We start from the raw sequence: 25,246 nt of genomic DNA, 5'->3' as shown, positions 1-25,246 counted from the left end.
AACTATGTTTTGATGCCATGATTTTTCACATACAGTGATTTGAAAGTAGTTTATATATATTTTGAATGTAACTCTAAAACATTGTGACATTCACTCGGACCTGCTGATAGCAAGAGGTCTACTTTTAAAATAAATTTTAAGCTCTTGCTTGTACAAGGACACTTGGATGTTAGACAAGAGTTTACATCAGTGTGCTCAGCTGACACTTTTTCAGGCATCTTTTCATTCATGCACCTGTTGGTGATTCATTTGGTTGTGCTATATTCAGCCTATTCTGTGATCTTTTCTTGCACAATTTGTCCTTGTGGATTGTGTTTAATTTGAATGTTAACTGTACACTTTTGAGCCCATTCACATCCTATGCCAAAAGCTTCAGTATTGTTGACAGGCCACTTCTCTCAGTAACTCCATATTCTATCAGTAGAATAGTGTCTACTCTCCCAAATTTTCCCTAGGTTTACCCTTAGTTGGGCAACCAGTCTTGAAAAATTTTAACCATCCTTTTAAACTGCAGGCTTTCTCTGATATAGTCATCTATTGTTTGTTCTCAGGATCTGGCTGTAGATTTCTCAGCCAGATTTGGTTTTACCTCCCTAATTTGTGTTCTTTTCTGGGTCTCTTTCTTAGTCCCTGTTATTGGTGCCTCTTTGACTGCCTCAGTCTTTGTCTGTGTAATATTCAGCCTTCCCCTTAGGGACCAGTTAGGAACTAACTGCTGAGACTAGAACAAGAGGCAACAGTACATTGAAAAATGGGGCAGTGGATGTGTTGCGTGGTTCACTTCACATACAACTCAGATTCAACATTCATGCTACACACGCCTTCCACTTGTGGCCTAAACCTGTTGTTTATAGAGCTGGTGTGTGTGTGCACACACTCACATGAACCAATCCTGTATAATAGTGTCATCCTACTGCAGATGGTTTATTCCATAAAATTTGCTTATTTGAGTAGAGGAGAGCAGTCACTACACAAAACAAATAGATAAATAAATGTATATCACTTGTCCTCGTCTTACAGCTACTGTCTGTTTGATAGAGTTGAAATGACCATGCTGTATACTGGCTTTTACTACAAATGTGTTCTCCTCCTCCTCCGTGATGTATCTCTTACATACCTTTCTTCTGTAGCTGGCTAGCATTGGATCCATAGAGACTAATGGTTGAATTAAGGTGTATATTATATAATATAAAGTGTCCTTATTCTGCTGCTGGTATTCATTTTGTAGAGTCAGATGTTGGAGATGAGTTGAGCACAGGTACTTATCACAAGTACCCTCCTCTCCACAACTGGTTTTGATTTGTAGAGTCGGATGTTGGAGATGAGTTGAGTACAGGTACTTATCACAAGTACCCTCCTCTCCACAACTGGTTTTGATTTGTAGAGTCTGGTTTTGATTTGTAGAGGATGTTGGAGATGAGTTGAGCACAGGTACTTATCACACAGTACCCTCCTCTCTACAACTGGTTTTGATTTGTAGAGTCGGATGTTGGAGATGAGTTGAGCACAGGTACTTATCACAAGTACCCTCCTCTCTACAACTGGTTTTGATTTGTAGAGTCGGATGTTGGAGATGAGTTGAGTACAGGTACTTATCACAAGTACCCTCCTCTCCACAACTGGTTTTGATTTGTAGAGTCGGATGTTGGAGATGAGTTGAGCACAGGTACTTATCACAAGTACCATCCTCTCCACAACTGGTTTTGATTTGTAGAGTCGGATGTTGGAGATGAGTTGAGCACAGGTACTTATCACAAGTACCCTCCTCTCCACAACTGGTTTTGATTTGTAGAGTCGGATGTTGGAGATGAGTTGAGCACAGGTACTTATCACAAGTACCATCCTCTCCACAACTGGTTTTGATTTGTAGAGTCGGATGTTGGAGATGAGTTGAGCACAGGTACTTATCACAAGTACCCTCCTCTCCACAACTGGTTTTGATTTGTAGAGTCGGATGTTGGAGATGAGTTGAGCACAGGTACTTATCACAAGTACCCTCCTCTCCACAACTGGTTTTGATTTGTCAAGTCAGATAGCGTTGAAACGAGCACACATGGTACAGTCTGAATGAATCCTAATCACATTATGTATATTGGCTGGCTAACTTGGGTGCAGGTATTTAGGCAGCCATGTACTAATTCTGTTTAAATTTGCACAAATTTGGCTTCTGTGCCTCTTCCTTTTTCTTATATGGGCAAAACATACATTCTGAATGAGAAGTGATAGATGTGCTCTCTGTATGAAGCCTCTGCAGTTGGGTATGACACCCAGTGCAAATTATTCAGATGCTTTCTGCAGGGTGATCATCTAGATAAGTTTTGTACGGGTCCTTCTACCATAACAACATGGGATTTTAGCTAATCTGTGTGTGTAGAGGTAAGTTATTATCTCAGAAGTTAATGTTTGCCTCATCTAAAAATGTATTTCTGATAGATACTCTCTTCTTCACACATTCCCTTCTCATTCTTACAGTATATATTTTTTATTTGTCACATCAAAATGAAAATTTACAAGTCAAATGCATAAGGGAGTTAGTGCATAAGAAGGTATGTTGTCTTCCTATTAGTGAATGTACAATGACAAAATTCATGTAAGATCATGTGAATTATGTGGGAGTTGCAGAAGCTAGTGACATACAAATATCTTTTGAAATTCTGCTAGGAAGATAGGTAATATGCATCTTTTTGAGGGATATACAAGACTACAGAGCTCATAGTTATTGTTTATATTTATTTAAGGATTTAATATTTGATTAATATTTAGTTTTTGTGACAAAATTATTAAAAGTAATTATTTTAAAGGTGATAGCTATGACAAATTTTGTTACATAACAAAATAAGAGTCATATATTGTGTGTGTAGTTAGATTATTGTACTAGACCTTAGAAATTTTGTTGACATATTATTTGAATCTTCAATACTATTTTTCTCATTACCTTAAGTGAGTATTGTTCCATTATAGGGTCACATAGTTTATGGAAAGTTTGATCTCTCAGTGAACAGTAAAATGAAGTTCAGTCACAAAAATATTAGCCAACATATGAATGATTTATGGTTAATTTTAATATAGGTCATAGAAAGTTCAGTGCCTCATTGAACAAGTGTGTGTGTGTGTGTGTATTAAAAGTGATTAATGGGTGATTTTACAAATTTATGTGTTTCACAGCTGTATTGTAATAAAAGATAGGAAAAATAATTTTTCATGTCAACTGTGTTTGAAAGTAACTGAATAGCCTGTTTGTATTTTTAACACACACACAATAATAATAATAATAAGATAAAACAAGTTAAGGGAGGATAAGTAAGTAAAACTTAAGTTAGTGAAGGTGAAGTTATATTGCTTGATTGTTCGTTAAGCCTTAACGGAAGATATTTTAAAGTGAGTTTCACAGCTTAATGGAGATAAGGAGAATAATTTGTTTTGACAGATGGTTTTATAAAGTAATTGAACATGCCTGTATGGACTTTGACAAAAATAAGACAAGAGTAGAGAAAAGTAATGTCTTGTCTGTTGGATTTTAAAGTAATTTAATCAGCTTGTGGGGACCTTTGGCAAGAAAAGAAAATTATTCACAGTTGTATCCAAAACTAAATAGTAGCATAAAGAATTTTTGTGCATATGTTTGACTTGTTTTGCATATCTTATTTTAAAACAAGTGGATTGTGTGCTGTCTGTTGCTTGTCAAATTTTATCACCAACAAGTCATAGACACCTACCTTAAAGAATCCCACCCACATCTACTTAACATCCTCTAGCCTAGAAACAGTACAAGAATTTAAATTTAAAAAAAATCATAGTATATCCTATGATAGTAGTTTTGTTATGTCATCTACAAAACTTATGTTTCTTAGTTCAAATAATTTGCATTTGATGCTAAATTTAGAACAGTGAGGGTTTTTAATGATTTTTTTTCTTTTAAGGACAAAGGTCAGCAACAGACTTGTTCAGACCAGGAACTGCAGCCAGAAAATGATAAAGGAGGTGAGGAGTCTCAGGAATCAGAAAATGATGTAAAGGTTAGAGTTCATTACAAAATTATTTATAATTGTGCATTTTTTAGTTCTTTTTTTATAGTATCTCTTTATTGTATTATATTACATCAATTTATGTTGAGTAGCTGTCATCATGTTTTATTTTAGTGGAATTGAAGCCTGTTTATGAGTGTGTTGCTAACAATAGATATCTTATAAATTGTAACTTGGCCATCTCTTATAAATTTTATTGTAACCTCAAGTAGAAGTAATTGTGAGTTTATTAAGATATAAAGATTTTATATATGTCTGATTCTGTCCTTTCACTTGCAAAAATTTCTTTTCTCATACTATTTTTTCTACTTCAGCATTTTAATTCTTGAATACAGAAATATTCCTATATTTCTGTAGGGTATTATAAGAGTGACAGTCAACAGTAAGTACCTTTATGACATCAACAAAACATATAGGTTCAATAAATATTGATACAAAATGATAAAAAAATTCTATAACACAAGCACTATTGGAAGGTGGGCCTTTCTTCTTCAGGGGCAGACTGTACCTTTGTTAGGATGGTAAGTGTTATGGTGCTGCTGATCAGTTGTTCAAAGTATGGGACAGTACTAAATGTGCTTAGAAGCTTGGCAATAAAAGCAAATACTTTTTCAATGCATTTTATCGCCTAACAACAGTGCATTCTGTGTCTCAGGTTGTGTGCTTTCATTTCCACTGTATGTTGCCATCTTTTCTTTTCATCATTTCTTTTAATATTTATTTTCTCACATAATTTTTTCTTCTTTCATTTTTTCACTGTAGTACACTGTAGTGCATTTTGTTATATACTTTAATTCATCTAGCCATTTTAGTGCATTGTGTCTTCTTTCATTTCTCTTTGTCATCAATCCTGTTCTGCCAACTTGTCTTTTCTGTTCCATCCTATATTCCCCTCAAACTTTTTCTTATCTCTTTTACTACATTGTTATTTCTCATTTTTTGTCTACTATTTATATTTTGTATTATCTCTCTTAATTTTTATAATTTTATATTCTTACTTCTTCATGTGATCTCTCATTTTTTATCTTTCTATTATTTTGCATTACTTCACCTGTTTTTTTTCAAATTATTCTGTGATCTCATCATTCTTCCATCATCTTAGCTTTTACACTCCATTATTCCATTACGGTATTTCTCCTGATTCACCATTAAATTTTACTTATTCATCATGTTATTCCTAGTCTCTTATACTTTAATTCTTGCCATATTTCATATTATTGTTTCTGCACATTTAACTTATTTACCTCTCTCCTGCTCCTGTGAAATATCTTTGTATTTCATCTTTTCTTTATCATAACAGTTTCCTGAAGTAGTGAATTCATATCTTATTAGACAAAATAGACAAGACAATTATGTTTCTTAATACATATGTCAAAGAAAGAAAAACTTTTTTCTTTCATGGGCATGAGTTTTTAATAAACAGTTTCTTTTGAATAATAAAAGTTTGTTGTTATTTTACAAATGGATTCCTATCTTTTACATACAGACATACAATGCTAATGTCTGGAGTTTAGCTCTTCACATTAGACAGGGCACAGATAGCCCATTATATAACTGTGCACTAAAAAGGTAATCATCTAGTGTCTATATAAATAGTACACTTGTTTTTGTCTCTCTAGAACTTTTCTTGCAAATTTCTTGTTCTAATGCTACAATATTATATCATTATATAGCCATTTGTTCAAGGAGTCTGTAATGCACATTGACTTTTCCATTCAGAATCACGTTACCTGTTTTTTGCTCAAACTTTTTAGTACAATAAGTGTGCTACACTATGGCACAGTGTCATCATAACACAATGACTGTCTTTGATTTCATGTTTAATTTTTTTAATTTGCAAAGTATTTCACACTTAAGCTTTGTGTAATTTCCTAAGAATAATATGAACATTATAATAAATACAGTTACTATAGGCTTTCTTGGATTATTTATTTAGGTTCACTTTGTGAACAAGCACTTAGAAGTTTCTGCATATTCAGCTATGTTTGCCTTCATTACAACTTTGTATGTATTTTACTTTGCAATGATTGAGTTTCATTTCATTATCTACTAAACATGTTTTAGTTACTTGTTTCTTTACTATGGGTTTTATTTTTTGCTTTTACAAGTTTCTTTGTTTCAGGTTTTACAATTGTGTCATACACTATTATAAACACCATTACTATACTTTGTTTTCTTTACATGTAATGTGATTAAATAAAGTTGCATCTACATAATGTTGCTTGTCTGACCAGGTAAAATGTTTTCAAATAGACCATGATTTATCAATCCAATACATATGTGCAAGAAAATATAACTTAATTGGTGTGTGTGAAAATTATACAATAAGTAAACTTCAGGGAAAGTGCATGAAATATATTGTAAATATTTTGTAATTCCCTAATATTCAATGAAGATACTTCTTTTGTTTAGTAATTTTTATTTCAAATAATTATTTAATGCATTTATTTTACTCCTAGTTTAAATTAATGAAACAAACAAAAATCCAAATTCTATAAATAATATCCTGAACATCAGATTTAAGTTTTTTGTATCAAGTGCATAATTTTTTAAATTCAGCATAAGAAAACTCTTATCCAAAATACTTATTGATCATTGTATACAAAAATGAATGAGCTTTTTCTCTCTAGTAATGTTCTCTTTTTTTAATCGAATTCTAGTTAAACTGTACACAATGCATAAACACTGTTTTTATCTCTCCTTATTTTAAACTTTTAAGGTTCTTTTTGTGGAAATAAGTTTGCTTCATAATTTGAGACATTAGTGTTGTATGTGAAATACAGATATTAAGAGCAGCGTGTCAACAACTTGTGATTGTGTTTCCATCTGATATGTTAAGTGAGTTGGTTGTGTAAATCATTCACTGAAGAAAACATTAAGCAATTATATAACTTTCTGTTAGTATGTTTTTTCCAGTAACTATTAATAGGTTTTATTTATGATAAATGAAAATTTCTTAAATGTTTTGTTTTATATTTTGGATTCACCCTTTATATATATATGAATATGTATTTTAAGCAAAAACGTACCATTTTAGTAAATATTTATACTCTCAAAACATGTAGTATAGCAACATAGATTGGCACGAAAGATGCCATAAAGTTCTGGACAATGTAACCTTTCAAAAGAGTTACGTGGTGTTCAATGCATTCTATTATTCATGTCAAATTCCAGAGATGGTGAAACAAGTATATAGAAGAGTAATAGACTTGTTGGACATATTAAGCTTTCTTTTCTTTTTTTTCTTTTCGTGTGTTTGTGACATGGATGGAATTTTAGTTTATTCACACTTTTTTATCTTTACTTTAGTAAAAAAATAAATGCCCTTTTCCAGAGACTATTTATAGTTATTCACACTAAACCTGGTGAATATACCTGGCGGGGGTGAAACATGTATGTTGTTTGCTAACTTTGACTTTAGGGAAGTGACTCAGACAGCCTGGCAGTGTTGAAAGTTCTATACAACGGGTGTATGTAATGTGCTAAAAATAACCTGGGAGAAGAAGTGGGAAATGCTGGAGCCACACTTTAGTATGTTAAGTGTGTCTTCAACAGATATGATAAAGACTCTAATGCTTCTATCAAATAAGCTCTTTTGTGCTGGTGATTGGTGAGCAGTTCAGATTGAGACTTTAAATGTATTTCATAAGTTTAATTTAATACTGAAAAATGTAACTGCTGTATTGAAAGTTATATAAGTGAGGTTTTTATCAAGTGTAAATACCAAGCTGTTAAGAAAATTTTGTTTGATAGTTATTGATAATTGAAGTCTTCTATCTCATTTATTTAAAGTTTTTTATATAACAAGGGAAAAAGAAGTGTTTCATATTCTTCAGAAAAGTTCTGCCATGTAACTATCATTATTTAAATATTTCTTCCTCTGATATTGGCTCTTAGTTTGAAAATAATTTGTCTAAATATGTCTTATGGTTCCTATGGAAGAGGTAATGGACGTTATGGACAGGGTAGTTCTTCCTTTAATTTAACTAAGCCATCATCTGGCTCTTCAGCCACAGGCTACACCTCCTATCCATCTTATGGAACTGGTTCAAGTTACTCTCCAAATTATGGAGGTGCAATAGTTACAACAAGCTACAATAGTTTTACTCCATCTTCACCTTCTGCTCGACAATCATATCGGAGAGATTCAGGCTCTTATTGTCCAAGCAGTCCACGAACTAAAAGTCCTGCTAGAAGATCTGCTGTATCTTCTTCCTCATTTTACTCACCTTCTCATGATTCTTCAGCTGGTTCATATGCAGGATCCTTGACTGTTCCTTCCTATGGAGGAAATGATTCAACTTATGCTTCATGGTCAACCACTCCAGCTTCTCCAAAGTTTTCTAGCCGTTCAAGGAGAGGGAATAAAACATTATCAGTTCCACATTCGGCATCTCCACGTCGATCTGTTTCACCATCTCGAGGTTACTCTCTCTCTAGCTCCAAGTCTTCAGATTCATTATCTGGTGGTTATGCTTCAAGTTCAGATAGCTATGGTGGATATAAAGTATGCTCTTTTCAACTTTTTGTATAGTTGCCTTAATACAAACTTCTTTGCCAGTGTTTGATAGTTTGTTTTATAAAATAAATAGAATTATTGTTATTTTTATGTGCATTCTGATTTTAAGATTTTAATCAGTTTTAGCATAGCTTAAACTATATCTGTGTGAAATATAAGTTAATGTTTATCATAGTTTAACAAAATGAGGATTTGAACATGTGTTGTGTAGATTACTTGCATCATAGTGTATTCAAGTAACATTAGCAACTAGAAAAGTTAAAAGTAACCTTCAATAAAACTAAAGTAAAAATCTAAGTACCAAATAATAATTTAACAACCCTTGAAAATGGCTTAGTCTTAAAAATCTATACAACTGGTTTGTTTAATAAATAAAATAATTTTGTTTATTGGGCATGAGCAAACCAAAATCTGGAATTATAAGTTTAGATTGTCTGTACCAACCACTGAGTCTTTTTCTGAAATAATTAGAAAGCTAAATAAATATTTTAACTCTTTATATATATATATATAAAACATTATGGTTTGTAATATGTTCATAATGCAGTAATCTATAGGCATTATTAACGTTATTTTATAAAGATAATTTGTCTTCAGTTATTGGTTTTCACAAATTTTAACAGTTAAGAATATTAGTTTTGAATAATTATGCTTTTTCTACTAGTTTCTCTGAAAAATAGAAACTATGAATATAAAATATAATCTTCTGATGTAATTTAGATAATGAAACAATAAGAAATACAAAAAATAAAACTTGTGTACCTAATGGTACTTCAGTACTCTTATTTTTCTTTTACTTGAAATTTCTAATTTTTTTTCCAGGTGTAATAAGCTATGTACTTAGATTATAATTAAAAATAAATCCAGTAACAGAACTGGGCAGTTGCCTCAATTACATTGATTAGTGCCATGTAATATGATTGGCTATTTGAAATTGTAATTAAATTGGTTAATATCACAAAAATAACAACCTAGCATTTCCAATTATTCTAAATATCCAGTAATTGCAATTATGATTAAATCAATTAATTTGGTAACAAAACCAACTGTCCCTATTAATGAGTATGATTGTTTAAAAATACAGTTCTTATTTATAAATGTTAGAGTGCATTGATTGGTTCATCAGTTGGGTACCACACTTAATGTTCTTCATTTAGGTACATAAAATAATTAAACAAGAAAACTATCATATGATAGCATTGTTTATACAGGGTGTTTGGAAAGTCATTGTGCACTTATATATTTATTAACAGACATGTTTTAATGTAGAATACAGGAGGTAAATATGAATGACAATTATAAACAATGTTGAAAGTGACCTCCGTTGGCATCAATACAGGCCTGGATCTTTTTTATTTTGTTTCTGAACATTGCTATCAGTTGCTGGCTTGAAATACACTGAATAAAATATGATTACAAAACTGTACATTGACTTTCTGAATATGTTGTTGAACCAGTGAACTATTTTTTTACTTATTTAATTACATATAGTTGCAGAAAAGTAAACAAACAGAATTCTCTTATGGTGATACTTATTGTTTCATGTAGTTCTTCAGTTCAATTTCTACTTCAAGATGCTTAAAACCATCAGTAATGTCTTTCATTTAATGATATGGTTTTGAAACACCATTGTAACATGTAGTGTTCCTATGTTTTTCATATAGGTATTTGCTGATTTGTGTTTTGTGGTAGTGTATGTGCAAAAACATTTGATGCATTTTTCAAAGTTCATATTTATCCCCATCACACCAAACGTGCTTGCCCTTTCAACTATGGGGGCATTATAATGTGATGGTCAAACCCACTATTCATTGATAAAAGAGTAGCCCAACAGTTGGCAGTGGGTGGTGATGACTAGCTGCCTTCCCTCCAGTCTTACACTGCAAAATTTGTTTCTTGTGTAAGCTCATCAGTGTCATTTAGTAAACTGTTGTGATACATATAAAATATTATGACAGTTATGCTTGATGTTTAGTGTTATTCAGATGTTACTAGCTCAATTTTTTCTATTCTCATTTAGATTTCTCTATTTAAAAAAAAGGTAACAGAAAATTGTATGGTATTTTTCAGAATCAGTGTTTAGATTTTTTTCTAGTTACAGCAATTTAACTGCAATTAGAAAGAAAAGATCAATGAAACATTTCATTATTAGCTCTAAATATCAATTCTTACCCCATTCCATATTTTCTCTTTCATATCTCAAATAAGTTATCTGGCTTTTGCATTTCTTCTTATGTAAAGAAACAGGCACACTAAATAGCAGTGACATAGTTTAGCATCACTGAGATTTTATTCTCCCTCAAGTTTTCAGTAAAACATAGCAGGTTTCTTTCTGTTCCTGGAAGAATCTTGCACTTCAAAATATTGTTAATTGTACTCTGTAAGTAATTTTTAAAATAATTCCAGACTTCCTTCTGTGGTTTTTTTTATGCCACATCTTGTTTATAGTGGATATTTTATTTTACGTGGCTTATACGAGTTTTTCTGATGTTTTTATTTCATGAAATATCAAAGTCAGGTTTTATATAAAACATTCTGCATACAATACAGAGTTAAGCTCTGGAGAGATAGGTAACTGATTTGAGCTATTTCAAGAAGAGAAATTTTAGAATTTTATGTGGGTGGAATTCTCTGTAATTTCTTATAATGTTTGTTTTTTTTCCTCCTGGTTCTGTACACTATACATCCACCTACACTGAAGAAGTTTTAGCTGATCTTTCAAGAGCTACAAATAAATTCTGATTGTGAAAGACTGCTTCATGTGACTTTTGGAATGTTGCCCATTATAAGTTGGAAAGTGAAAATTCAAATCGTTTAATATTTTAAATAGAGAATCTTAACTTATTTCAAAATTCACCCATCTAGCCAATTACTGAGTGATTTAAATTTGCTTTTTTATCATATAATGGAGAATGTTTATTTTCTCAGCTCTAGCTGATAAAACTGCTTCATTAGTATTTATAACTACTTATATGTGAAAATTCTTTATCATCCTGTTTATCATGAAAAGCAGTTTTATTTTATCTTGCTTTTGTTGTAAATACTTCCATTGACCTTTAAGTTTATGCTTCAAACTTATCTTGTACCTGATTTATTACTTTACCATCCTAGGTTTGTCTTCCAGTTCTAATGTTAATTCTTTAATATAAAACAATGTAGAGTTAAGAAGTACAGTCATACATTATGAATACATTTGGTATTTTAAAATATGTAAAAAATGGTTGCAGAAATAATTGTAACGTCAAAGTGATTCCATTTTTTTAATACCTAAGAAACAAAGCCTGAGTTATTAATATAAATTGTAAAAAATTTATTTCATAGAGTTTATGATGTTTCGTGAGTTATAACTTTTCTAATCCAGTTCAAAATATTGATTAAAGAATGTGTTTTAAAACATTGTTAATGAACTTTTATCAACTGCTACATATCTTACAGATAGTTTGAAACTCATTTCAATAGAAATGTTTGTTGTTTCAGTTACAAACTCAATGCCAAAATATCATGTTTATTGACAGATTAAGATGTTGCAGTGAGTGCCATATGTAAACAATATAAAGTGTTGGTGTGTGTCTACATTTTGTTAAAGGTTAAATTTAGGAAGACTTTAGATTAGTTTCCATTTTTAGAAACAGGTTGGGACACCATCCTTCTCAGAACACCAAAGTAAAATAAGCTGAATATATCAGTATTGGTCCAAGTCCAGATATTTTTAGAACAAGAAGAGTACATGGCCCCAGGTGCTCTTTACATTTTATAAGTTCTGGTGCTTTTATCATGCATTTTGTACATTCTCTGAGGAGTTTGTAACCTAGTGCAGTTGTATATTTTAGGATATAAAATTTATCATTAATATACTAATTAATTTGTCTCATCTCTACAAAATATATGCTCATAATTGACTCACTAACACTGTACTTTGGTATGTGCAGTTCACCATTGAGAGCATGTTAATAAAGTGGCTTATTAATGTTACTTCAAGAAGCTGATAATTAAAAGATTATTCATAATTTTAATTCCCCCATTTTACTTTGCTTAGTCCAACATTCATAGTTTACACTGTTTTTTTCGTGTACTTTATACAGCTCTTTAAAATCATTTATTAAACATTTTTCGTAATTCAAAATCAAAGGTTTGGAAATTAAAATACTCACAAACTAAAATAATCTAATCATGGAATTTTCTCTAAATACCTGAATATTCATAACATGTTAGCCATTTTAACCATAACATTTACTGGTTGTAACTCAGCGTTAATAGTTTGTAAAATGCTATTATGTCACTCGTAGACTTTAATACATGTACTTCAACAATAATAATTTATAAAACATTTTAAGTACAAGCTTTACTGCATGTATTTCATCACTAAGGGTTTGTATAACACACCTATGATAGTTTAAAAACCAGCTTGAGTATTTCTTCCTTTTCAGTCTTCACCTGAACCTCGGAGGTTAATACATGTACTTCAACAATAATAATTTACAAAACATTTTAAGTACAAGCTTTACTGCATGTATTTCATCACTAAAGGTTTGTATAACACACCTATGATAGTTTAAAAACCAGCTTGAGTATTACTTCCTTTTCAGTCTTCACCTGAACCTCGGAGGTCACGTTATGAGTCAGCAGGTTCTCAACATGACAGTGGACATTCAGAGACATTGTCACAACAGTCAGACCAGTTGAACCGTAATTCTCTCAACAGCAGCACTGGAAGTGTAGCAGAGGAAGAAGACCAAGATTACAAGAAGGTACATTCAAAATTTTCCTTATTGGGTAAAGATCCTCAGGTCACTTACTTTTAACTTTTTCAAAGTTTCTTTGTCATCTAAGGTTGCATAATACATTATCATGAAATTTTAAAATAGTGTTTGCTGTACTTCAGATAATTTTCTGATTGGAGTATTATAAGCACGTAAGTTCTGTTTCCATAAATATTTAACTGCCTTCATGTCATGCCAGTAAACTTAGATGAAAACTGGATAGTTTATCATTATTACATTTGTAAACCAAAAATATTAAAGAATATTGTCTTTTCAATTCAAAAGACTAGCCACAGTATTTTATTTTTTATTTTTTTATTTGCAGATGTGTGAAACACTAAAAACAGAAAATGAAAGGTTGAAAGAAAAACTCAAGAAAACAGAAGAAGAGCTTGTCAATAGGAAACGTCAGCTAGAAAAAGCTCTTCTACAGGTTAAATTTTGTTTTATTATAATAGTTTATAATTTAGGAAAGCTGCAGTAATTTGCAGTTCAGAATATAGCCTTTACACACTGGTGATATAAATGAATCATTTGTTGGCTTTGTTTTTACATTTCTATTTATACTTAAGAGATATGTGAGTCACCACATGATGTGGGATTTCAAATATAGTTGACTAAATTTATGTATTCCTTATTCAGTTAACTAAAGTAATCATAGTTAATGATAGTACATTCATGTATAACTGTTAACTGTTAACTCTATGTATACAGTGTGTTTGTTTTGACTAACCTCCTCACAGCCAATAGGTAACCATGAAAATGTACACACTATAACTTTTAATACAGTAGGTGTATCTTAAAATTTGGCAGGCTTCTGGTAAACTTTACAAGTCTTTTATCAATGAAAATATCAGGTTTCATAACTTAGTGTTTTCTTTCTAAAATTACTGCAGATTTTAATGTAAAATTACAATTCCAAAACATACCATCTGCTGACAACATAGTTATGTTTTTGACGTCAACTTTGCCTCTATAAGCATTGGTCTCGCATGTTCCAGTATTTTATACCCTACACAAATGCCCTTGGCAATATTTAATTTGCAACTTTCACCACCCTCATTAATGTGCCCTCTATGCATGTATTGCTTGTAAGTACCTCACTTAGATGATATTATAATTTTCTCTCAACATAATATTGGTTAAGGATTTCTCTGGTGAAGTGTTAAATGTCATTCCATTATGGATTGTGATCTTCATGGGTTTCACTACAATTATAATTTTAAGAAAAATGTTAAAAAATTAAATTATGTGTGATACTTGCAGGTATGAATTTCTGTATTACTATTGTCATCTGTGTGGCTATTCCTCTTTGTTTTGTGGCACCTCTGTATGGTAGGGTGGTTGTTTTCAGTTGGAGCTGACCATGTTTTTATCCACTGAGAGATGGAGACATTCATTTGGCCAGGAGTGTTTTGCTTCTAGAGCTTCTTAAGTTGCCTTTTTGTTGATTCTGGAGAGAATTTGGATTCTGTTTCCTAACACTTTTGTTTCCTATATCAGCTTCTCACAAGTCCAATTGGGATCCTACTCCTTTTCTCTTATCAATTCTTTAGATTCATGAGATTATGGAGCTTTTACTTGTCCCTGTTAATCATACTATTCCCTCTTGGTGGAAGGGAAATTATTTAGTTTCTTCTCCTTGAATTTTGTGGTTCAAACTGGGAGATTTACTGTTTTGTTACACAATAGGATAAATAGGCCTTGTATCCTCCTTGCCTCTTTGCTTGCCTTGTTTTTCCACCTCTTGATGTTTTGTTGTTTTTTCTGCTGACATGTTGATGTTGTAAGTGGGAGTTGTTGGCATGTTTGTTAGATTTTCTCTCCTTAGGTTCTGCTATATCCTGATAGGTCTCTTCTATATAAGTCTCTGACAACTTGGGAAGAGGTACACCCACCTCTGCAATTTTTTTGCCATATATTTCTCACCTCTGCAGTTGATTGTAATCTGGTAGTTTGTTTTGGCCTGTCAAGCCTGGAGGTGTTATGTGACTCACTTTACCTTCTCTTGTGGTGATCATCTTGACTATGTTTTCATTGGGATCCTTCAACTTCCCTTGAATTTCCCCATTTTCTTAGAAGTGGATTTCCAAATATCCATTTTACTTATTTTGGCCTTTATAAGTGAGGTATCTTCTGAGTTACATCTCAGCAGATTCAACAAGATTTGGTTTTTGCTGGCCATTTTATTTATCCAGTGAGAGACTTTTTACAGGCCATTGTCCAGACTTCTCCCAATGCTTTTCTCTTGCATCCCTTACATACTCAGGCATCTTTCTTCTTGGAGTTGAACCCTCCTCCATGGCCATTTTTAACAGCATTTGGATTATGAGGAGGAAGGTTTTTTTTTGTACACTCTCATTGTCTTATTTTCCAGGGTCCCTTATATCTTGCTTTCACTGAATCTCACTTTGTGATGAGTGTTGCTCAGACAGGTGTGCTTCTATCAGTCTGCACTAGCAATTAATTTGGTTATTATTACTGTTGTTGTTCATGGATAAAGGTTCACTATCTCCCATAATTCTGAACAGAAAGTAGTCCTATCCTAGGTCCTTGGTTGAACAGTTCTATGTTTTCTCCATATTTATATGGGCAAACAGAATACTCCTTTCCCACTTGGATGGGGAGTGAGGATGAGTGCTCATAATTCCAGACTATATGAGTCCTGTTCCTTTGGTTCAGTAATGTATACAAAATCCCATCATTCCAAGCCTCGAGTGTTGCCTTTTGGACTTCTTCAGGTGGAGGGGAAAGTTTGTCTACTTTGTTGTTGCTTACTTTTTTGTTGTGATTCCAGTGGTGTGAAATGCATTATTTTATGGCTAGCTGCTTGAGATCCAATTGAAAGTACGTACATATATGATTGAGGCCAATACCTTTAGCCACCAATGTGGAATATTGGAATCCTTAATTCCAACCCCAAGTTGTGAACCTCAGCTAAATGGTTGGGGCTAGCTTATAATGATTACTTGTGGACTATTCCATGCTTAATACAGGAACTCGGTTCTCAACAAAGAACATACCTGTTCTGAAGATAGTGTAATTCTTCAAATTGTGTACCACTTTTACCTTGGTACACCACTGTTCTAAGCAGATGCTTTCTGTCCACACCAGCTCCTCCACTTTCTTAGTGTAGGATTCTAGCTATAATATCAGTGGATAGTAAGTGTGTTTTGGAAGTTAGCATTTTTCTAAACTGAAAATGTATCTCTGCTGGCACTTTCCTGCTGTGTCTCCCTATTAAAAGCTGGTATAAATCTTGGAAAAGTAATTATATTATATATGATACCAGGATAGGGAGATGCATTGACAAAGGTGTAGAAATTTGCAAATTAGGTATTGCTAATGGCATTTAAATGGGATATAAAAGACTAGAGTATACAAGACAAATGCCTAGATTGGCAAAACTGATGTTAAAGAACAGCTAGGCTGTCAGTGGAAGTACATATAATTGGATATACGTTTTCAGTTTAGGAAAAAAATGTTACCTTAAATATCTGAAGACCAATAACAGTTTATATTTATTTACTTTATTTCTTTATTAAACTTGTCTCTTGTTTTTTCCTTTCAACTCTCTGATGAAACTTACTCCTAGTTCCTTGTAACAATAGTACTAGTTATTAAAATAGTTTTTACATATTTAGAATGTGCACTTAAAAACACAAAATAATAGCACACACAGAGCAGTTAATGTTCTGTAACTATTTTAATGTAACTGTCTTTCTAACAAATGCACAAGTACCTTAAAATATTCCCTTTAGCTATTTGTTATGAACTCAGAAATAGTAATTTTTAACCTGTTATTGACATAACTAAAATCTCAACTGAAAACAAATTAATACTATGTATATTTCTGTAAGATTGAAACTTTCTCTTTTTATTGATCATATAACTTATATAATAGCAAATGTCAGAGAGAGAGAGAGAGAGAATTATTGACAATTTGTGAAAGAAAGAACATGAAGGGTATGGCAAGTGGGTTTGACATTCTGGTTTATATTTCCATAAATAAAGAAGGTATTGTAATGAATAATTTACTTTAAATTAGAGATATCACAGGGGGTGTTAAAAAAAATGGAAAGTGAGCAATCTTGAGCAAACAAAGGCACATTACATGGACAATGGAGATTTTGAATACATTGAAATATTTCATTTCTATGTTATAGAATTAGAACTCATATTAAATTTCATTTGTTATCAGTGTTTTGATAACTAGTATATTAGTATATAATGATAATAATTAGTTAAGTTAAATGTTTTAATGTACCTCTTGATACGTATTGTAATTTAACTTGGATGAGTCTCCAATTTATTATGTTAACATATTACGATTTCAAATAACCTGACATTTGAAGTCAAAGTTAATTAAATGTCAATATATATCAGATTAATGATATATATCAACAAGATTTATATATACAATTTTCTTTCTTAACACAAATATATTTTAATGTACAAACAACAATACAATTATAATATCAATTATTACAAATAATTAAATTGAATAATAATTTATATACAAAATTTTCTTACAAAGATACAAACAATACTGAGTCTTCTGTTTGGGCAGGAACTGAATATTTTATTGAAGGTTTACAAGGGGTGAAATCTATGTTCATATTCTCACACTTAGCTTAATAGCTTGCCTCACTCCATTTACAAGTTGACTTTTCTCTGATGAAGATATCTAATGTCCTTGTAGAAATACATCTGAAATTAATTCAGTGAAATTAAATGGTTTATAATGTTCAAAATCTATAAACATTATTGGTCAAATATCTGTAGTTTTTGATTAATAAGCATTTATCACAATTATAGCTTCTTAGGTTTATAATATACTGACTGTACCAAACCAACAGTATTATTCAACTGTCTCCCCACATGTTGTGATGGCTACCTTTTATAATTATTAGGTTAGATTCTCAATTTCAGCCACAGCACTACTGACAATATGTTAAAAAAAATATTTACAAATTGGAGAACAGGTGGGACTTTTGCAGTATATATTTAACAATATTCATTATGTTCATTGCTAAATATAAGTTAAACTGAAGCAAACATAGATATTAAAATAAATATAATATTAAATCTGTTACATTGTAAACATTTATGATATTTGCACTTTTATCTTTTAATATATCTAGATGAGGTTTTTTATTTTTCAGAAACAGTAATCACATGAATATATCAAATATATCAAAGCTGCCAAATAAAGAAAAGCTTTTGTACTGATTAACAGTTTAAAACAATAGAATAATGTGTTACCACATTAACTCAAAACTTCAAAAATAGGTCAGTTTGAATATATTTAACTTGTATAACATTGTCACTTTTTTGTTTGTATTATTTTAAAAGTGAAATAAATTTTTGAATAAAAGTACTTGATATATTTGATTTTTATATTTTTTACTGTTAAATCTCATAATGACCTTCACTAATTTTGATTAATTTTCCACGTCACAACTTGACTTTATTCTGGTTTTTTTTGCACATATCTAGTCTGTTATTGTGTTCTCATGATTTTAATCTATTATTTGAAAAATAATTTTTATTTGATTTATTAATAATAAACATATTTTTCTTACATTAAGTGTAACCTCCTTAACTACTATACTTTTCATAGATTGAATTTGTTGTTAAGATAATTGGGGTGTTTATATTGCATATACTTACAAATTTGATTAAAAAAACAAACCTATGACCATTTTCAGAAAATGTCTGTTGAATAACTTGTGCAAACTTTATTTTCTTTCTTTCATTTATATTCATAAATTAGGCCTATAAAAATAGTATTTCATATGTAAGACATCAAACAAAATACTATAAAAAGTTGTAGGTTGAGATCATAAAGCCTAGTCTACTAATTAAAAAAATAGAGACCATACAGTAATGGTGATACCTCAACTATCAGATTTAAGTTTTGTTCACAAACCACAAATGTTGAATGACATAGAACTTAAAATTTTATATAGCGGTAAAGCTTTGGTGCTCCAGCTCACAGTGCCTCATCCTTAGTCTGATATTTTAAAGCTTTGGTGCTCCAGCTCACAGTGCCTCATCCTTAGTCTGATATTTTAAAGCTTTGGTGCTCCAGCTCACAGTGCCTCATCCTTAGTCTGATATTTTAAAGCTTTGGTGCTCCAGCTCACAGTGCCTCATCCTTAGTCTGATATTTAGAATTTATTTTTCTACATGATTGTTAAGTGGTAATTCTGAAGACTTACAACTTGAAAAAACTGGTTTGTTTTCAATACCCATGGGAGGTACAGCAAAGATATCTAGTTCTCTAGTTTTGCAGTTATTAATAATCAAACCAAACTCCATTTCATTAGGATCAAATTCTCCAAACCATTACCTTATTAATTAAATGGTAGATTTAGTGTTGGAAGATGGAACAAACAACTTTTTCTCTTTTTCTGTTTATTAAACTTTTTCTTAATGTAAAACTTTCAAAGTCATACAGTTTAATTGTTCATATTATCCCATCACTGAGATGGTTTTTACTTTTATAGGTTCTTCTTAAAATAGGTTTTGCATTTTTCTGTATATGAAGTAGTTTATTATACCTGTCTTATTTATGTACATAAATATTACATTCAGCAAAATGACTGTCTATAATTTTGGTAACTTTTTTTCATTTTACATAACATGTAGAAAGTATGAGTTTAAATAAAACTAATAGTTCATTAGTTGAACAACTTTATAATGTCTAATATTCTTTCCAATTAGAATCACACTAGAAATTCAATCAGTGAGGCTGAAAAGAGGGTAAGTAGGCATTATATTTTGTTCACTTCTAGCACATTTATTATGTAAATGGATGAAAATTTTCATCATTCCATCAATAATTCTTTACTTGTAGTTTTCATTTATTTTCCAAGGTATTAGATCAGAAAGTGATTATGATTATAGTTTTCTAAGTTATTGAATCTCAGTGTAAATATTGTGCAGGGTATTCGGAAAGTCACTGTATATTTATTAACAGACATGTTTCAATATAGAATACAGGAGGTAAATATGAATAACAATTATAAACAATGTTGAAAGTGACCCCCATTGGCATTAATACAGGCCTGGATCCTTCCTATTTTGTTTCTAAACACTGCTATCAGTTGCTGGCTTGAAATAGACTGAATAAAATATGATTACAAAACTGCACAGTGACTTTCCAAACACCCTGTATAATAAATGCATTTATGTAGTGTGTATCTATATTGAAACATGTATATATACGGCTGTATTTTATTGTTTTTAATAAAGTGCTTCATGCAATGCAGTGAAGTTACATGCACAGAAATAAAAATGAAACTGTTACAGTACTGTACAAAATCCTGTGATTTACAGTTGATAATTCATACCCCATGTATGTATGTACAATTTTCACATAATTGATAAAGAAAGTTTCATTTTGTTTTTATTCTATCTGCTTTTGTTCTTTATCATTCTATTGATGAATCACCTGTTCTGCTTGTGGGATATTGGTTGTAATGCTGTAATTTGTAAATTGATTTAATGGTTTAGTATGTTCTTTAATGGTACGTCAGTTGATGTTTCAAGTTACAATACCCCTTAAGTTTGAATGAAAATAAGTCATATGGGTAGTGCCAGTCACTCTTGGTAAAAATTACATTAATGCATTTTACATTTTTATTATGTTTCTTTGTTTTGTTCTTACAAACTCAGTCAGTTTTAGAGAACTGTGGAATTTCTCTGTAATAAATATCTTGTCTATTCTTCTGTTACTGAGCAAACCTTATTACATTACTCTAAGGAAAATCATTTTCACCTAAATTTTCATCAAACCTTACATAATGAAACTAATCTTCTTGACTGAAGTATGTAGAATAAATACTGTTCTGATAATAGTCTTACACTTGATTACTATGTATAATAAATACTATTCTGATTATAGTTCTACAGTTGATTACTACGTATATAAATACTATTTTGATAAAAGTTAAAAGTTTTACACTTGATTACAATGTATAATAAATGCTGTTCTGATTACAGCTTTACACTAGTACTATGTATAATAAATACTGTTCTGATTATAGTTTTACACTTGAGTACTATGTATAATAAATACTGTTCTGATTATAGTTTTACACTTGAGTACTATGTATAATAAATACTGTTCTGATTACAGCTTTACACTTGAATACTATGTATAATAAATACCATTCTCAATATAGTTTCACACTTGAGTATTATGTATAATAAATACCATTCTCAATATAGTTTTACACTTGAGTACTATGTATAATAAATACTGTTCTGATTACAGCTTTACACTAGTACTATGTATAATAAATACCATTCTCAATATAGTTTTACACTTGAGTACTATGTATAATAAATACCATTCTCAATATAGTTTTACACTTGAGTACTATGTATAATAAATACTGTTCTGATTACAGCTTTACACTTGAATACTATGTATAATAAATACCATTCTCAATATAGTTTCACACTTGAGTACTATGTATAATAAATACCATTCTCAATATAGTTTTACACTTGAGTACTATGTATAATAAATACTGTTCTGATTACAGCTTTACACTAGTACTATGTATAATAAATACCATTCTCAATATAGTTTTACACTTGAGTACTATGTATAATAAATACTGTTCTGATTATAGTTTTACACTTGAGTACTATGTATAATAAATACTGTTCTGATTATAGTTTTACACTTGAGTACTATGTATAATAAATACTGTTCTGATTATAGTTTTACACTAGTACTATGTATAATAAATACCATTCTCAATATAGTTTTACACTTGAGTACTATGTATAATAAATACTGTTCTGATTATAGTTTTACACTTGAGTACTATGTATAATAAATACTGTTCTGATTATAGTTTTACACTTGAGTACTATGTATAATAAATACTGTTCTGATTATAGTTTTACACTAGTACTATGTATAATAAATACCATTCTCATTATAGTTTTACATTGAGTACTGTGTATATTCTTAAAGTGGGTTGCTATGTTGAAAGTTGCAGCTTGGTAAGATATTTTTGTTTTTAAGTATTCATTTGGTACTGATGATATCTTAGGAGAGAAGAACATTAGAAAGAAAGCTGGCAGAAATGGAGGAAGAGTTAAAGGTAGGACAGCTAAAAATTCAGCTTGTTATTCATTTGATGTTTAAAATATTGAGGAATTCAAATACCACACTGAACAAACTACATAAACTGGCAATTTTTTGTTATTTAGGTATCAAAATCTCATATTTCCTTGATATAAATACATTGGGTACATTGAGCTATAATGCTATAATAAACTTTGTATGAATAAGCAGACAATTTCACATTTAATTTGACATTAAAGTCACTGTTTCATTGATATTTGTAGTTAGGCATGGAATTTTGAGTGACAGTATTACAATATAATTTTGTTGACTAATTTATAGCTGTATTTTACTTCTGCTGATTTTAGTACATGTTAGTTTAGGTTTGTTATGCAGTGTTGTAGGTAAAATAAAATTTTTAGTTTTTACCATTATAAAACGTGTGCATTGGTAGGTATAGAAAATCTGTGAAGATGCATGATTTATGAAAATAACATCTGTTATAATATAATTATCCCTAACTGAAGTTGCATAGTTGAAATCTTATTGATATTAAGAGTTTTTATCTCTTCATCTCCTTAAAAACAATTTCTAGGCATGAGAGTTATATAACATCATTAAAATTTGACTCATTAACATGTTTAACTAATAAAACAATAAAAAATGCAAGATATTAATTGTTCACACCCAAGTTTATGGGTAATGTAAAACAATTAACAACTGAGAATACACTATCAGAATTAGCATTCTGAAAAGCTTTAATTTGAATGAAAAAACATCCCACTGTATATGTACTGTGTGCAATATGGTGGTACTAAATAATAAAATAATAAAAAAGGTTAAATTATAAGTGTATTAAAGCCTAGTAAGTATAGAACAATTCAAATCTGACTGTAAAGCACTAATCAGATAGCTTGACAGCCTTCTTTCTAGTCTGTCACTTCAAAGTTACAGATGCCTAGTGCCAGGTAATCCTTGAATAGCTTTGTGCAAAATTGGACAAAACAAACACTTTTAAAATTTGTGTTATATTAAAATATGTTATCACTGGATGAATCTTAGATACTGAGTGTTTTATATAATGCATGGAAGCCGTGGAAGCTTCTTCATTATTTTTACGTCTTTTAACTTCAAAGTACACTTATTACATTTGCCTAGCAACGTTAGGAAAACTACTTTTAGAAACCTTTATTACACAGGTTAAAAATAAAAAGGAAACAAAAAGCCTCTTTTAATTTTTGTCTAAGTGTGACTTAAAATGCCTTAAGAAGAAATTATAAATCAAATACACATCTAGATTAATGTGAAACTTTTATAAAAGAAATAGAAAAGAAAAATTACTGCTACAAAGCAGAAGTAAAACTGAATAAAATTAAAAGTAATCTAGGCAAACTTTCAGTGTAAACACCTTGTATTGTTGATTTTCATCCTTAATAAATTAAAATTATATTAAGGACTAGAATTGAAATCTTATCTTCATGGAATAATAGGGGAATAAAAGGTAAATGTGATGAATATTGTTATTATGTTATACTTTTTTAAATGCTTGTAAATAATTCTTTAATTTAGCACATGGAGCCAGTGCAGTATATTTGTACCACAGTGTAAAAAATATTTATAAAACATTTGAGGAAACATTATTAAAACTAGATTTATTAAACTTTCAAAAATATTGGACATTTATATTTGTAATTTACAGATATTTTAAAGAACTTTTATATCATTAAAAATGAAAAACATTCTGTATATCATGTGGAAAAAAATGATATTTTACTTTAATACTTTATAAACATTAGTTTTGTACATATATGAGTGACAAGTACAATATTATAACTTTTATGCTGTAATATTAAAAAATATACATATGTAAACATTTAAATGTAAGAATTGCAGTTTTTTGTATTTTGTAAACATTAAACTTAAGATGTGTATTTTCATCAGCATTTTCTTTTTATAGTGACATAGTGTGTCTGTGTGTGTATATATATGTTAATAATACAAAAGAATTGTTCTTGCTTTTTCTTTGTTTCTTGTTTCTTTCTTTTAAACTTTTTTGGCTGTAAGAATTATTGTGTGGAGTAGATTAATAATTGATGACATGGTTTGCATGACTTGGTATCATATTGTTATGATTAACCCACTTATTATTTTTGAAGTTTTTAGACTGATGACCAGTTTTCTTGATGTAGTAAGAACAGTTTTGTGACAGAAATAAGATCTAAAACATATTGCTCTCCTTCAGTGTATGAGCACTTCTATGATTGACAACTATAGACCTCTTAGAATGCAGTATTAATGTTTGCTATTTCTTAAATGAAAGTCTAATGTTTTTTGCTCTCAGTCTGTTTTTAAAGAAGAGTTGCAACCTTGGTTAAGCAAAATTAAAGCTTCCAAAACAGTCTCACATTCTGAAATAAAGCTATTTCAATCTTCTCTCTATGCATTGATAAAACTTTTCACACTTAACACACCAGTCTTATGTACCCCATCAATTTTGTGCCATTTTTAAACATGTACATTTAACTTGACTACTTTCCACCAATAGTATTGAACCATCTGTATTTGTGCATCTAGATTCCTCTAGTACTTTTTCTCAATCCTTAACATTCTCTATTGGCACAACATTGTTTAGACATGTTTTTTCACATTTTCCTTGGATGTTTTTACCATTGAACAACTGTTGGATAAATCAGATCCAGCCTATGTGGGATTCTTCTTGTAATACCAGGGTTTAGATGACTACACCTTTTTCTTATAATTGTGTGTAGTAACGGTCCCTCTCCTTACTTTCATTTTCAGGAGGCTTTTTTTTCCCTGCTCTTGTGGTTGAGTTTGGGGGACTTCGTCTGTC

General features: G+C 30.6%; 1 protein-coding gene across 4 annotated transcripts in view; it reads left to right on the top strand.

Annotated features, from left to right (window-relative positions):
* LOC143245754 (protein phosphatase 1 regulatory subunit 12B-like) overlaps positions 1–25,246 on the top strand; it is a 119,369-nt gene that overhangs the window by 84,628 nt on the left and 9,495 nt on the right. For 3 of the 4 annotated variants that reach the window (XM_076492025.1, XM_076492024.1, XM_076492031.1), the window contains exons 17-21: positions 3,921–4,016; positions 13,131–13,292; positions 13,630–13,737; positions 20,034–20,072; positions 22,382–22,432. In XM_076492025.1, coding sequence (XP_076348140.1) covers positions 3,921–4,016; positions 13,131–13,292; positions 13,630–13,737; positions 20,034–20,072; positions 22,382–22,432 — 456 coding nt within the window. Of the gene's footprint in view, positions 1–3,920; positions 4,017–12,971; positions 13,293–13,629; positions 13,738–20,033; positions 20,073–22,381; positions 22,433–25,246 lie in introns of those variants that run through there. The other variant, XM_076492038.1, reaches the window with a different exon arrangement.

This window comes from Tachypleus tridentatus, chromosome 1 (genome assembly GCF_004210375.1).
Source record: "Tachypleus tridentatus isolate NWPU-2018 chromosome 1, ASM421037v1, whole genome shotgun sequence".
Lineage (NCBI taxonomy): Eukaryota > Metazoa > Arthropoda > Merostomata > Xiphosura > Limulidae > Tachypleus > Tachypleus tridentatus.
Note: the sequence above shows the minus strand (reverse complement) of the source record. Positions and strands in the feature narration are given on the sequence as shown.